Source organism: Monopterus albus, unplaced genomic scaffold (genome assembly GCF_001952655.1).
Source record: "Monopterus albus unplaced genomic scaffold, M_albus_1.0 scaffold127.1, whole genome shotgun sequence".
NCBI classification, from domain to species: Eukaryota; Metazoa; Chordata; class Actinopteri; order Synbranchiformes; family Synbranchidae; genus Monopterus; species Monopterus albus.
Window position 1 is genome coordinate 2,864,450 of NW_018128007.1, and position 13,256 is coordinate 2,877,705.

General features: G+C 41.1%; 1 protein-coding gene across 1 annotated transcript in view; it reads left to right on the top strand.

The window, feature by feature from the left end:
• The window catches only part of skap2 (src kinase associated phosphoprotein 2), an 8,583-nt gene extending 5,198 nt beyond the window's left edge, over positions 1 to 3,385 (top strand). Inside the window, 2 exon segments of the mRNA XM_020612839.1 lie at positions 3,011 to 3,114; positions 3,247 to 3,385. Of these exon segments, the coding sequence (XP_020468495.1) occupies positions 3,011 to 3,103 (93 nt within the window). The 3' untranslated portion in view covers positions 3,104 to 3,114; positions 3,247 to 3,385.
• The last annotated feature ends 9,871 nt before the right edge of the window (positions 3,386 to 13,256 follow it).

Sequence of the window (13,256 nt, forward strand, 5' to 3'; positions counted from 1 at the left end):
GAGTAACTGACTATTCATGTCCTTTACTGGCAGCGCCTGGCCAGCCGCCTGGACATGGACGGCTGATGCTAAGAGTCAGACTGGGATAGGGTCTCTCTCTGGCACTGTGATGGGGATTAGTTGTGTCATAACGGAAACTGTTTTAGTGCTGTTGGCGGAGCCTGGGCTTAGCTGGCACACGGCGTCATTCCATCACTTCCATCTGGACTGTTTCAGCTCGCTGTCGCTGCTGCCATGCCAGACGGTGAGCAGCCCTCAGTCCACAAACCTCTCAGACTTCTCTCTCGCCTCCCAAATAGAAACGTGTGTTCTCAGGAAGCCCAGATTCAGTTCAGAGCAGGTAAGGATGTGTCATGGACGCACAATTTCCGAGGTCGACTAGGCGTGGGTGCCAGGTGTGGAGAACTTAGGGCCTGTTCTTTACCTTTATTATGTAACTAAACAGGAGCCCTTTTGTGCTTAACTGGTTCATATGAACATCAAATTGGATTTCAGTGAGATACATTTAACAAGCCTGTTTTTGAACACAGGAGACAAGTTGAGGTGTTACACGTGCATGTCGACTGTGGTTTGTGTAAGGAAATGTGAAATGCTCACCATCTAGACTAACCATATTTCCTGTCTGGTTTAGTTTCTATGGAGGATGTAGTCAACTGAAACACACTGTTGTCAACTGGCCAGGGCCTTTTTAATATCAAGTCTGCCATCTAGTGGCACATAGAAGGCATGAAGACTTTGTTCGCTCCGTTTTCAAATATGAATAGTAACTTTGACTAATAATTCAGTTTCTGAGTTAGAAGCTTAAGAAGTAGGGTGCAACTACAAGTTATTTTCATTAATTAGTTTATTTGTTGTCTGATTCATTGAACTGTAAAATAATGGAAAATGTCAGTTGACATTTGTTGAAGCCTGAAGCGGCATTTTTAGTTTTTTCTTTTTTCTTTTTTTTTTGTTTTTGTTTTGTTTAAATAATCATCAAATTGTCACATTTGAGAAGCCAAAACAAGCAGATATTTGGCATTTTGGTTTGAGAAATGCCTCGGGTTATCTAAATGGTTAAATTTGTTGATCAGCTAATCAGTTAATTCAGTACTCATGGAAGGAAACAAATGCACAAAGGGGGCAGACCTTTTAATACTCACTGGCCAAATGCCTGTTTATTGTTCCTTCCTCATGTGTAGAAAAGAATCAAGTTGTCCTTTCACTCAGACTGGGAGTGTCATTAGCTGAAACCTTGGTGTTGGGGGTTGTGGGCTGCTGTGAGGGGGCAATGACCATAAAACCTGTCTGGACTACAGCAGCCAGCTGCAGCTAGTGGATAGCCAGCTCCTTCCCTCCACCCCCAGTCTCCTTTCTTCCTCTTCCCTGAGTCCCTCCCCCATTCCACAGGCCAGTAATAGCTGTAGTGTTATAGTGGTGAGACCCCCCAGTTGGAACCTGGGTCTTGATTATAGGACCTGACTGGGAGTGAGAGAGCGTGCAGCACCACTTCAGTGCAAGTCACAGCACATAAAACTAATCAAGAGATATAATATCTCACTTAACATAAGTGGCTGGAAGGGTTGACAAAATGTAAACACTGTCCAAACATAATGCAGCAACTATTACTCTGTCTGCAGAGCGTTTCTCCACATCACGTGTTGTGCAAAGGGATGACTCGGGGGGGGCTTTCTTTTCATGGAAGTAATAAAATTACAGGACAGTGATGTCAGTCACCTTAAAGTATTTGTGTCCATGTGTGATGTCGTCACAGTGTGTGTTGTCATTAGTCTTCCACAGCTGTGCATATGTGTTCTCATGTTGTGTCCTGCACTCTCACAGGCGTGGGCTATTTGTCGGCCAGAACTACACAGTGAGGTGTTGCTGTTTTCAAAGGCTAGCTGCAGGAAGTCATAATGTGCACGCGCGCGCGCACACACACACTCACACACATACACACAGTCTCGCACTCTATTACACACACCTCCTGTCAATCGGCTATATTATCCCCCAGGGGCGAGGACATGTCATTTTCCTCATATGACACATCCATGAAAATGGGTGGGACATTTTCTATTTGTTTCTTGTGATGTTTAATTTGCTGCCAATAATTTAGATGTACAGACTGCTTTAAATTATATTTGTATCTCTGCCCACTGGGAGTAACTGGACACAGATGTGGTCTGGTCCTTCCTTGTCCCTGAGTTCTGCCTTGGATTTGAAACATTGTGCAGGTTCTTCTTCCTTCAGCCTTGTCAGAGTGTGATCGCTGATGTTGATTCATGTCCCGGGGAAAACTTTGATGTGAGGTCAGGCTCTTAGCCAAACACAGAGGGAAGGATATTCCCCTCTTGTCTCAGATCTCTCCTCACAGTGTCCTCCTCACATCTCAGCATGCTGACAGCCATTTGGAGCTATTACTTGTCAGGCTGTGACTGATTTATGTGTGATGTGCTCTCTGCACACTGAGGGTTTTGTGTGGAGCAGAGGAAAGTGTGCTCAATCTCAAAACCAGGTTAGAGAGACAGGACAGGGAGCAGGAAGTATGACGTTGTTGGTGGGATGTAGATTTGGTTTTGGCAGTGGGAGTGAATAGATATAACAGGTGGTGCTGGTTAAGTGTTGGATCTTATATGTCCTGCTGCTTATCATGGGTAATTATGACATAATGTCTTAGATATTCTGTTCGATCTCAAAGTCTGCACAAGAAGGAATTCATTTTCAAAACTGTTAGCTGCTTTCTGTTTATGTAGAGCTTTTCTATTAGCCAAAAGTGATATAAAAAGCATAGAATCCCAAATTTGGAGACGTTAGAATGAGCAAATGTTTGGCATTATTGCATGAAAATGATCAAAATAGTTGAATTTTCTGTCCATGGATTAATCAATTAATTGCTGAATTTTAACATTTAAGAATCACCTAACCTTTTCTGTATTACTGACCTCTACCGGCATAAAGAGAGGTTAGTAAATCTGGTTTTTGAACTCGCTCTTATTATCCTCTCAACGCCTCCACTCCTTCCTGTTTCCAGGAGTATCACAACTTCGGCTGGTGGGTCGGAGAGAAGAATGGAAGCTTAGGAATTGTTCCCAAAGACTACATCATGGAGCTGTATGCGCTATAGACACACGTTGTGTAAGTTGCTCTGACCTCATGGCTGCAAGTTTTATTTTTTCCACTTGTTTGCAAAGTTCAAAACTAAGAAGTTTTAATATAGAACTGGAATAAATCCACAGAATTTTAACTAGTACTTTGTATCACTTTCAGGAACATTCTGATAATTGGATGAAAAGATTTTCATACTGTAATGACTGAAATATGTGTGTAAGAGTTTTGCAACAGTATCTGCACTTTTCACTGATTGTATTTATTTTCTATACTATAAATATATATATATATATGTCAGCTGCATTTCATGCTCTGCTTTTGGCAAATGTGCAAGAATAAAGATTTAAACGTTTCTTGTATTTTTAAAATTTTAACCTGCAGTTTCAGCCACAAGGAGGCAATAGAGTCTCTTCAAAGGTCATAGATAACCTCTAACAGAGCTGCTCAAGGCAGAAATTCCACATGCCATTTTTTTTTTTCCACCTAGAACATAAATCTTGACATGCTGTATACAGACTGAATAAACAGTGACATTAAACATAAGACAAGAGGAAGAAAGTTAACAGCAGAACTGAAACCAAAAACCAGTGCGATGGAAGTTTGTTAAAGTATTTTCTGGGGGGGAAGAAGCCATTAACATGCCCAGACGGGAGGAATAAGTGCTTTCATCAGTCACATTGCAGCCTACTCCAACAAATGCTCTGCCCTCTGTAAGCCTGTACAGTTAGCATCAGGCCGCTGTCCACGTCAAATCCTGTGTTCACAATAAATGCATGCACACAACCTCCTGGATAAATGGAAAAAATAATGTATTTTTAAAAACGAGTTTATTCATCTGGTCAGCAGTTTTGTTCAGTTTCAAAGGGACACTGTGGGTTTTTTTTTTTTTATGGCACCTGCGAGATTTTGCTGGGCCGAGGATCACGCCGTGGCAGATGGCTGCATGTTCTACGTGCCTGAGTGAAACGGCTGAGGTGCACTAATAAGACAGCCACCCACACAGATAGGAGGAATGCTTACTGCTCTCGCTAGCCGTGCACATCCCACCGAGGTTACATATGTACTGTACATATCTTTTTACAGTCTTTTCACTGCAATATCAAAGCTACACTACAATTTTCTCCATCAGACTTCTTTTTGGCTTGCTGCAGGTGAAAGAAGCCTTCTCAAGGTTTTGTCAAGGTCACGTGAAAATGAGGATGAAATGTGTTCATTAACTCGCTGTATCGTTCGTTCCCTCTTCCCTCCATTTTTTCCTTGCTCCTGTCTCTCTGCTTTGTTCCTCTTGAGTGATGAGCTAGTCCTCTGTCCTCTGGGTGACATTCAAAGCCAACATAAATCCTGCTCTTTACGGTATAGTGCAGTGATAAAGCTTCTTTGCTAATTTGAGATGTAATGAATTATCGTAATTAGTTATTGAATATACTACATTGGACACAGAGAGAAAATGCTTTGTTTTAGTTGAAGAACTGAATTCTGCAAAACGACTGATGTTAAACCAGATGTCAAAACTGAACGATTTCAGCCTGCACAATTCACTCATTGAGGTGGATTATGAAGCACAAACGTAGTTTTGGATTGAAGCTGACATTTGGATTTTAAACATAAACATTTCTTAACTGCTGACAAAGCCTGCTTGGTATTTCCACCTTGAAGTCTTTCTTATTTAGGATACAGGGTAGGTTGCCAAATGCAAGTAAGGCTAAATATTGCCTCTCATTTTTATGTGCCAATAAAGGATTTCCTTAATGGATGTCAACTACACCCTCATCCCCCTCGTTTGAATTGGACAGCCATAGCTTCAGAATATACAGGTTCTTTTATTGCAATATAACATCAGGATATAATGTTTCATAGATAACTGCCACTGTGCCGTTAATCTACTGAGCACTAAATTACACTAATGATACCGGAATATCACTAATTAATACTTACAACCATAAAGGATACACTTTTACCAGCCAAATATATATAGATTGAACTGCTGAGTAATAATAAATACAATTTGATTTGCTGAGAAAGATGATGGAAGCATAAAACAAACTTTCTTTCCAGAAAACTTTTACACACATTTTCAGCTGATGGTTTAGAGCTCATACACAGTTTCTCTTCTGATACCAGATATCGCATGCATGCTTCGCTGTTGTAAGCCTGCCAAATAAAGAAATGTGCATAAATATCCTACTGATAACAGTGAACATTCTCTTCTTTAAAAATATAATTCACCATGATCATATTATCTGTGGGGCTGGTGAGAAGGCTAAAGACTTGATCTATACCCTTTTACAGAGGCAATCTTGATCACACTGGCAGCTGCTTCTGCTGCTCTTTAACCAGGTCACTCCACCATAGATCACGCCAGCTTCATAGAGAGTTTCTGTCAGGAATAACACTGCTTTATTTATATGGTATCCCCTGGCATTTTGCAGGAAATGTATTACCTCTCCAACTGGCCCTCTGTCAGCATTCCATTAAAGCCTCTCCTCCTGGTCTAAATCTTAAAATCTGAGATAGACACTTTTTAAATGCAAGTCTCTTAATTGAGGTCAGTTTCTTTTAACATAACTCATAGCAGCTGACAAATCAAGGTTTTCTCAGCTGTGAGGGGACATGGTGTCTTTAAAGTCAAAACACAGAAGGCTGCTTTGAACATTTCTGGAGTTTCCGTTTTAAATTTGTATTTATTTGAGCAATTTTTTTAATATCCAATGTGTAAAATGATGAGCTGCACAGCAGGGTTAGTGGCAGCTGAATATGGGTCTAGACAGGTCACCTATAACAAACGCCACACCCACATCCCTCATGTTATCACTTACTGTTCTTCCTTTTTTCTAAATTGCCTTGTGGCTGCAGACATTCATGTCAAGGAAAAGCCTGTATATCAGAGGCAGGAGGGGAAACGCTGTCTGAAAGTCCAGTTTCTGGCCTCAGAAGCATCAGTACGAACAACCTTGAAGACGTTACCCTGAACACCATCAATACCCGGCTGATATTTTAAGCTGATGAAGATGTTATTGCTGCAGAGAGGCTTGTCGTCTTTCCCGCGCACTGTATGCTTCGCTGTTACAAACAGGTCTCATTTTCCAGGGTGTCGTGTTGGCAGCCCGGGCTGTCTGGCAGAGCTATGTGCTGACATGTCACTCAGGATAAATCAGGCTTATCAAAGTGACAGGTGTTTGTCCACCTGCCATAAACATCTCCCACACCTCGCTCCCTCTCCATCTCCTCGCAGATTATTTACAAGGCTGCAGCCTCTGTGCTCTGGTCCTGTTTACTCTGCATCTGTGGCTCTGGTATCAGGTGAGCGCTCTGCCACTGATTTACTCTACTAGTTAGTGAGGTGAGTAATGACCCCGGATGGTCTGGGAGGATAGTTTGCAATCAAGCCAGGTCAGAGATGTGAGACATGCTCTAACTGTAATTACAGCCCTCTCCACACTACATCGTTACACCTCACTGCAGCTGACTGCATGCCAATCCTGTGCAAACCGATCAGCCTTCTCTTTTCCTCTTTGACCCCACACAGAGTCAGACGCCCCTGTGTTATAATGAGTCCACGTTCTAGCTGAGGTCACATCTCAGTGTCAGCTCTTAATATAATATAGCCGCTTTTCTGTAAGACAGCCCCCTGACAGTGGAAGCAAAGCCATGAAGGGTGAGTTACAGGAGCTCGCTGGAACCACTGGATAGCAGATTGCTGCCATTCCCATTTAGTATTAGCTTTGGGATGTATCCAAGCACAGGTCCTGCCAAGCTAACCTGAGCTAATTTAGTACCCTGGGTACCCATGGAGCTGTTCATCAGTACAAAGTGACCACACACGTGGGATCCCCCCACCCCCCACCCCCATGCACACACACACACACACACCATTTAAAGTCCATTAGTATATTCATCTGTGGTGTTCACATCAGTGAACTGCACTAGTGCACTGGGCCCATCCTTTTCCAAATAAAGATGAATAAGCTAAATCAGGTTCTGGATTCATAGCCATTAGAGTGAGTACACAAAAGTCACTGTTGGTTTTAGTCTTTTTATGGGATTTGTGGAAAAGAACAACATAGGAAATCACTGGCCGTATCCTTTAAACAACCTGAGGAGTAGTAACATAAAAATTAGACCTGTTGGGTTCAGTCTTGGTTCTGATTTATTTTAGAGTACTCATTCCTACATTTGACTGTCAGTTAAAATAAATATGCTCATTTATATCCACCAGTATTATGTGAAGAAGGCTTTGACAAACTTATTTAGACAAACTGTAGGATATGTTACTCAAATATACTTGGAAACAGAGATAAACATCATCTCAAAGAGGCAGAATGCTGCATTACATGGCATTATATAATTCACCTTTAGTTGATTTCTGCTCTGATTGTCAATTACCGTTTCAATCACCAAGTGGCTTGGAGTGTTCCTTTATCATAGGTCAGGAAGATTTAAGTACATGTTACACTTGCATGTTGCTATTTTGTGCTGTCATGTACTTGTTACTTTTAATTTGCATTTAATGTTTTATCTGTGTATGTAGTTTGATGTTTCATCTATCTGTTTGCATTGTGAACTTTGAATGACCTTTGTGTATGAAAATGTGCTAAATAAATAAACTTGCCTTGTCTTATACTGGGGAAGTGTCTGACTCAAAGGATGTGGGTTAGGCAGATGTGTAGTTTGTATTTTATATTTCTAATTAATTAACATTACTTTGTGAAGATTCGTTTTCATTAAAGTCTATTTCTCTGTCAAAAAAAAAAGCTGTAATAAATCTACTTTCATCAAAACAGCTAAATTTGTTAGATAATTTAATACTCTTTATTGTCCCATGAAAATGTAAATAAACATGCTTTGCCTTTCTGGCCAGTGCTCATGTTAATGGCTAAAGGGTGATGAGATGTCCGGATAAGATAAATAAGATGATGTTCTGTTTAGATGACCAAATTAATCAAATCTCTTTCTAAGTTTCTGAGCTTTCAGCTGAGGGACTTCCACACTTGAAGCACCTAAACCAGGAGACAGAAAGGAGAACTTTGGAAGCTCCAACATCATGAGGTAGACCTTTAAGGTCTTTGATGTACTGCTCCTAAAGCGCAAGAAATAACTCCTGTGCTCCAGTGATGCTGCACTTCAGTACCTGAAGTTTGAACATGTTGCCAAACTTCTGTTCAGGACCTTACGTGTAGTAAAGCACATAGTGAACTTCAGACTTTCAACTTTGGTTGCTCATGTCATTTCACCTGAATATTAATGAATTTGACATAGGCTGATTAACATACTATGAATGATAATCATGTGAATTTAGGATACTCATTACATATGTATTACATGAATAGCAGGTGGGGTAATTTGAGTAATTTGTGGTTATATGCAGACACGGGGATGATGGACGGTGTCTGGAGAAGACAAGCTGAGCCGGCCAGTGGATCTACTGCAGAGTAAGGAGAATTTAGGCTCATCATAAAAGATTTCTCCTTGCCTCTTATTTCACTTGGACATTTTTATGTTTTTTTTATTTTCTACCTCATTGCAGGCGTGAGCTGCCTGCTGATTTATACACACTGGCAGTGAAGCACAAAGGCCTCAAGAGACAGTGCCCTCTACCCCTCCATTTGTTTCTCCTTTTGTTTCTCCATCCTCTGTTGTCCTCTCGCTGCCACCACCAGCCATTTCTCCATCCACTGAAACAGGTCGGACCAAAGAGCTCCACCTGTATTCATTCCTAATCTCAAAATAGACATTAGTCTGGATGGGTTGTTACTCACCCATGAACATTTGACACACCAAGGATCTGTTGCTCTGTGCCAGGAAACATTTTTATATACTGATGAACATGCTTACATTTAAATGCTGAGGTCTTATACTCCTGTTGCATTATGACTTTGGTTGGTAAAAAATGTATATTCCTATCCATGAGAGAATGTGTTTTAGCATTTTAGATACACTTACCTAAAACTAATGTAATCTAATAAGAGTCCTACAATCAGTCCTCATTCAAGAATGTGATAATGTTCAGTTTTTGGTGAAATAGTTTTAGAAATGTGATGATTCAATTGAATTCAAGGTAGTGGTGGTGATTCGTTTCAGGAGCATTTTTGTTACATTTCATGAAATTCTCTTTTCATCCCATTTGCAATAAATAAATTAAATTCAAAAGAACAAATTTAAAAAAAACCTGCCATCTGTGGTAGCAGCAGAGCTGAAAGAAACCTGACCAGTAATTTTACTCAGCCCTAACAAAACCATTGGTTGGCCGACCTGCCTGTCAACCTACTTCCTACTTGTGCACTCTGCCCTTGCACTCATTGTGTGAGCCAAGTCTCCCCACAAGATGTTGCAGGCAGATGTGTTACCGCTTTGTTCTTATAGCTACAGCTAGCGAGCTATGGCAGAGAAGGCACCCACGGCAGCTTTCGGTCACATTTGTTATTTTCCTGAAATCCGTAGACAGGCAGTGCACATTGCAGTGTGCATTGTGTTTTGGAGGAGTGGCTTTGGGGAGAAGTCAGAATGACTTTATATTAGACTACATTAGTTTTGCCCAGGTGAGCTGAATAGACTGCCAACTGAGTCTATATTCATATACAGTGAGTACATACAGATGTTATCATAACACCAGGTCCTTCCTTCTCATCTATGTGTTTTGGCTGCATGAAAACATTACATGTAACTTTGCACATTTTTTTAACTTCAGGAAATTATGAAGCAGTGATGTCAACTTCCTTTTTGCCCCTGGGGCCATGTGTTCCAGGCAGAGAACCTGCTTTCATGCTGATCAGCCCTGATTCCAGAAGATGAGAAGCTGTTGCTTGCCTTGGTACAGTGACTACGCTTATTCCTAGTAATTGCTACATCCATGCACCAAAAGGCAAAATAGCAGGTAGAAGCCACACAGAACTGAAAAAAGGTGCTTTGGCTGTTGGGTTTGATAAATGATGGATAGTCCTTAGGTAAGCTCATTTCCATTTGTGACAACTGAGTGACAGTGAAAAATGTTTCAGCCTTGAGAACAAGTCTTTTTCACTACACTGAGGCAGGTGTTAGGATAGGCTTGTTTTTTTTTAGCACACACTGACACATAGCTTCAAGGACAGATGAATCTCTGAAAGCCTTTTTTTTTTTTGGCTATCAGGTTGTGTAATTTTTGTGGCTCTTGGTAAATCAGTGCTTAGTGGGAGACCTTGAAAAATGTTCAGAGCCAAGCTGTCAGTTATTAACAATTCAATTAATCCCAGATTTGTAGATCATTTACCTTGCTCTCTCAGTTGGCCCTTGCATTGTGACTGCCTTGCTGTGTAACAAGCTACACATCAGCCTCTGCAATTACCATATGACTGCTGCTGGTGTATGACTCTGGCATCATTTCTTTAGGTCTCATCCACTATCTGTTGGCGCTGAAGCTGGGATTCTCTGATATCGACTCATCCCGATTCCACAGAGTTGCAGTCACAGAGATTTAATATCGCAAATGGTGCTGAACTCCTATTGCTACTAATGGATTCAGTATAATGTGGCACTTAAAATGCATGAGCAGGCTCTGATTTATCTGTAATTTGCCTCCACTGGAGCATATCCACCTCAATACTTCCATTTGTTTTTGACTCAGCAGAGAAACCCTAATTGGGATTTCATATTGTTATGTTCGAGTTTGACAATTTGGTGCTTTCTACCACATAAAACGGATTTTTGCTTTTTGTGATTTTGTGTTAATTACACAACAAAGCCAACAGTAAGTCAAGCATGAGATCACAGAGGGTTTATTTGAGCTGTCGTGGCAGAAAGACATGCTGACTTGGTCTGAGGCAGATGGGCACCCCCCAGAGGGACCATCTTCCTTTATCTAATCTTCTGCTGTTCTATGTATCATACAATAAGCATACTAATTAGATAAAACTGAGCTAAAAATGTGATTTAATCCCATACTTTTCTGGTTATATCCAGTTAAATTCCACCCAGAATACAGTGGATGCTCCTTATGTTTTCACTCTACCTAGTCTCTTTGAGATCAAGTAACATGGAGCAGGCAGCCATTACCCAATCAGTCCGATGGGTTTAAATGTGTCACAGCAGATGCACTGACAGGCTAAGCTACAGTGGCTCGGGGTTAACAGCCAGTGGACTGGAGTTAGAGCCAATTAAAAATATATTATTTCTGATCGACCAGTCAGACTACACCAACAATGTAAACATTTCAATACACGGGAGTGTAAGCAACAAGCAACGCCTTACTGTCACAGGGAGTTGTTTGCAAATGCTGAGCAATATGAGTGAAATTTATAGACACGTGCATGTTTGATTTACAACAGCTGATGTTGGTCTGAAAACCCAACAAGATTACTTTCTGGCATTTTAGCATTTTTCACAACCTCCAGGACTTTAGAAATGGAAGAAGCTCAAAATGTTAAAGTTTTTGGTGAAACTGTCAAAAATGCACAAATTCAATTATATGTTTATTATTAAGGTCCTAGTTAAAGGTGGTGTTGTACTGGACTACATTATATTTAGAGGTGTCTGTATTTTTGTCCTCCCCATCTACATGCATGAGAGGGCCAGAATAAATGCACCAAAGGAAAAAAAATAAACTCAAAGTATAAAAATGGGGTCCACATGTATCTTGGAGTCAGTGTGGATCAACACATTTGATAGATTGGCAGTCTCTGCTTAGTGAGACGGGTGAGTGATGGACCTGCAGATAAACGTTTCAGTGACAGTATCACAGGGATCATGTCTGTCCACTATTTCTACTGTGAGAGTAGTCATTCGTGCATAACCTAATTATTTTACAGTTGCACCCAGTGCGACCTTTGAAACAAGTTACTCCCTCCTTAAACAAATTTGGATGCAAAATGTGACGAGAGTCACATTCATAGGATGAGGGCCCGACACATGTTGCTCCACCAATGCACAGTGTGTAGGTTTTTAAGGTTCAACATAAACTCCTCAACAAGTGCCATGTGAACAACTAAAGTAAGCATGGTATTGTCACACACCTTTTAGATGGATGCTTTGTCAGGGTGACTGTAAACACTGATTACAGTCATTTCTCGAGTTTGTGATAAGACAATACCATTGTAAAGCGAAATATAAAGGTCTTCTTTGATGGCTAAAATGATCATCTGAGAACATTTAACACAGGAGAACTAAACATTTGCATAAGAACCTAATGATTTATTTATGAAAGGCATCTGACAAATTCTTAGAACACTTTTGGACTGAATGGTAAGACAAGTATAGCCTTCCACATGCGTACATTTATGTAAAAATGCCTTATTGACATCCTCTGGATGTACTTGAGGCATAAACCTTTTTCAACATCCCCTCAAAGTAAACATCTGCAGCACTGACAGCTTTAGTGCATGTCTTTGAAGGTGCAGGAAAATGCTGCCCCACACCGTTACACACTGACAACATGCATATACAGCACTGCATTACCATATGTGGACGCACATAAGCACATACACCCCGCAGGACCCCCTACCCACACATGTTCAGGAAAGATGTCACACCTTGCCAATTTAAGCCCGCAGGTTTTTCTTCTGTCCCGACCGCTCAGCTGCTCAGAGCAGAGGTGACGTCACCTCTCAGTTCCCAGCAACACAAGCTGTTTGTCAGCTCCCCCTCTGAATTCATAATAAATACCACAACCGCTGCTGAGCGACAAAGCTAATCTAATTTGCTGTGTCAGTTTGCCATCACTCTGCTTAATGGTCATTATCTCCACATAAGGATGGTGCTGTTTACTATGTGAATGTAGTGGAAAAAAACATACAAAGGCAGAGAGGTTCAAAAAGATAGTTGTCAGTGCAGCTGGCATTTTGTTCAGCATGGAGTAGTGTAGCCTGTCAGCCTGGTAGCCCTCTCAGACAGGCAGGTCCATTGGGATCCCACAGGACCTCCCACCAGCTACACACCTGACCGGGGGAGGGGGGCTGGGCTGTCTGCAGAGACCCTATTACACATGCCATACTGCTAAGCACTGCAGTGGCCACCAAATGACAAGCTACCCCCATCTTGTACTTTATTAGGAAGGACAGTTCAGGCACAGAGAGAGAGAGCTGTCACTTCTTAAGTTATCTACACATATCTGGCCAATTTGACATTATGAAAGACCAAAATTCATGATGCTTCTGTTAAGCTAGTTTATAAAATAAATACAGACAGACAGAGCATATGTTCGT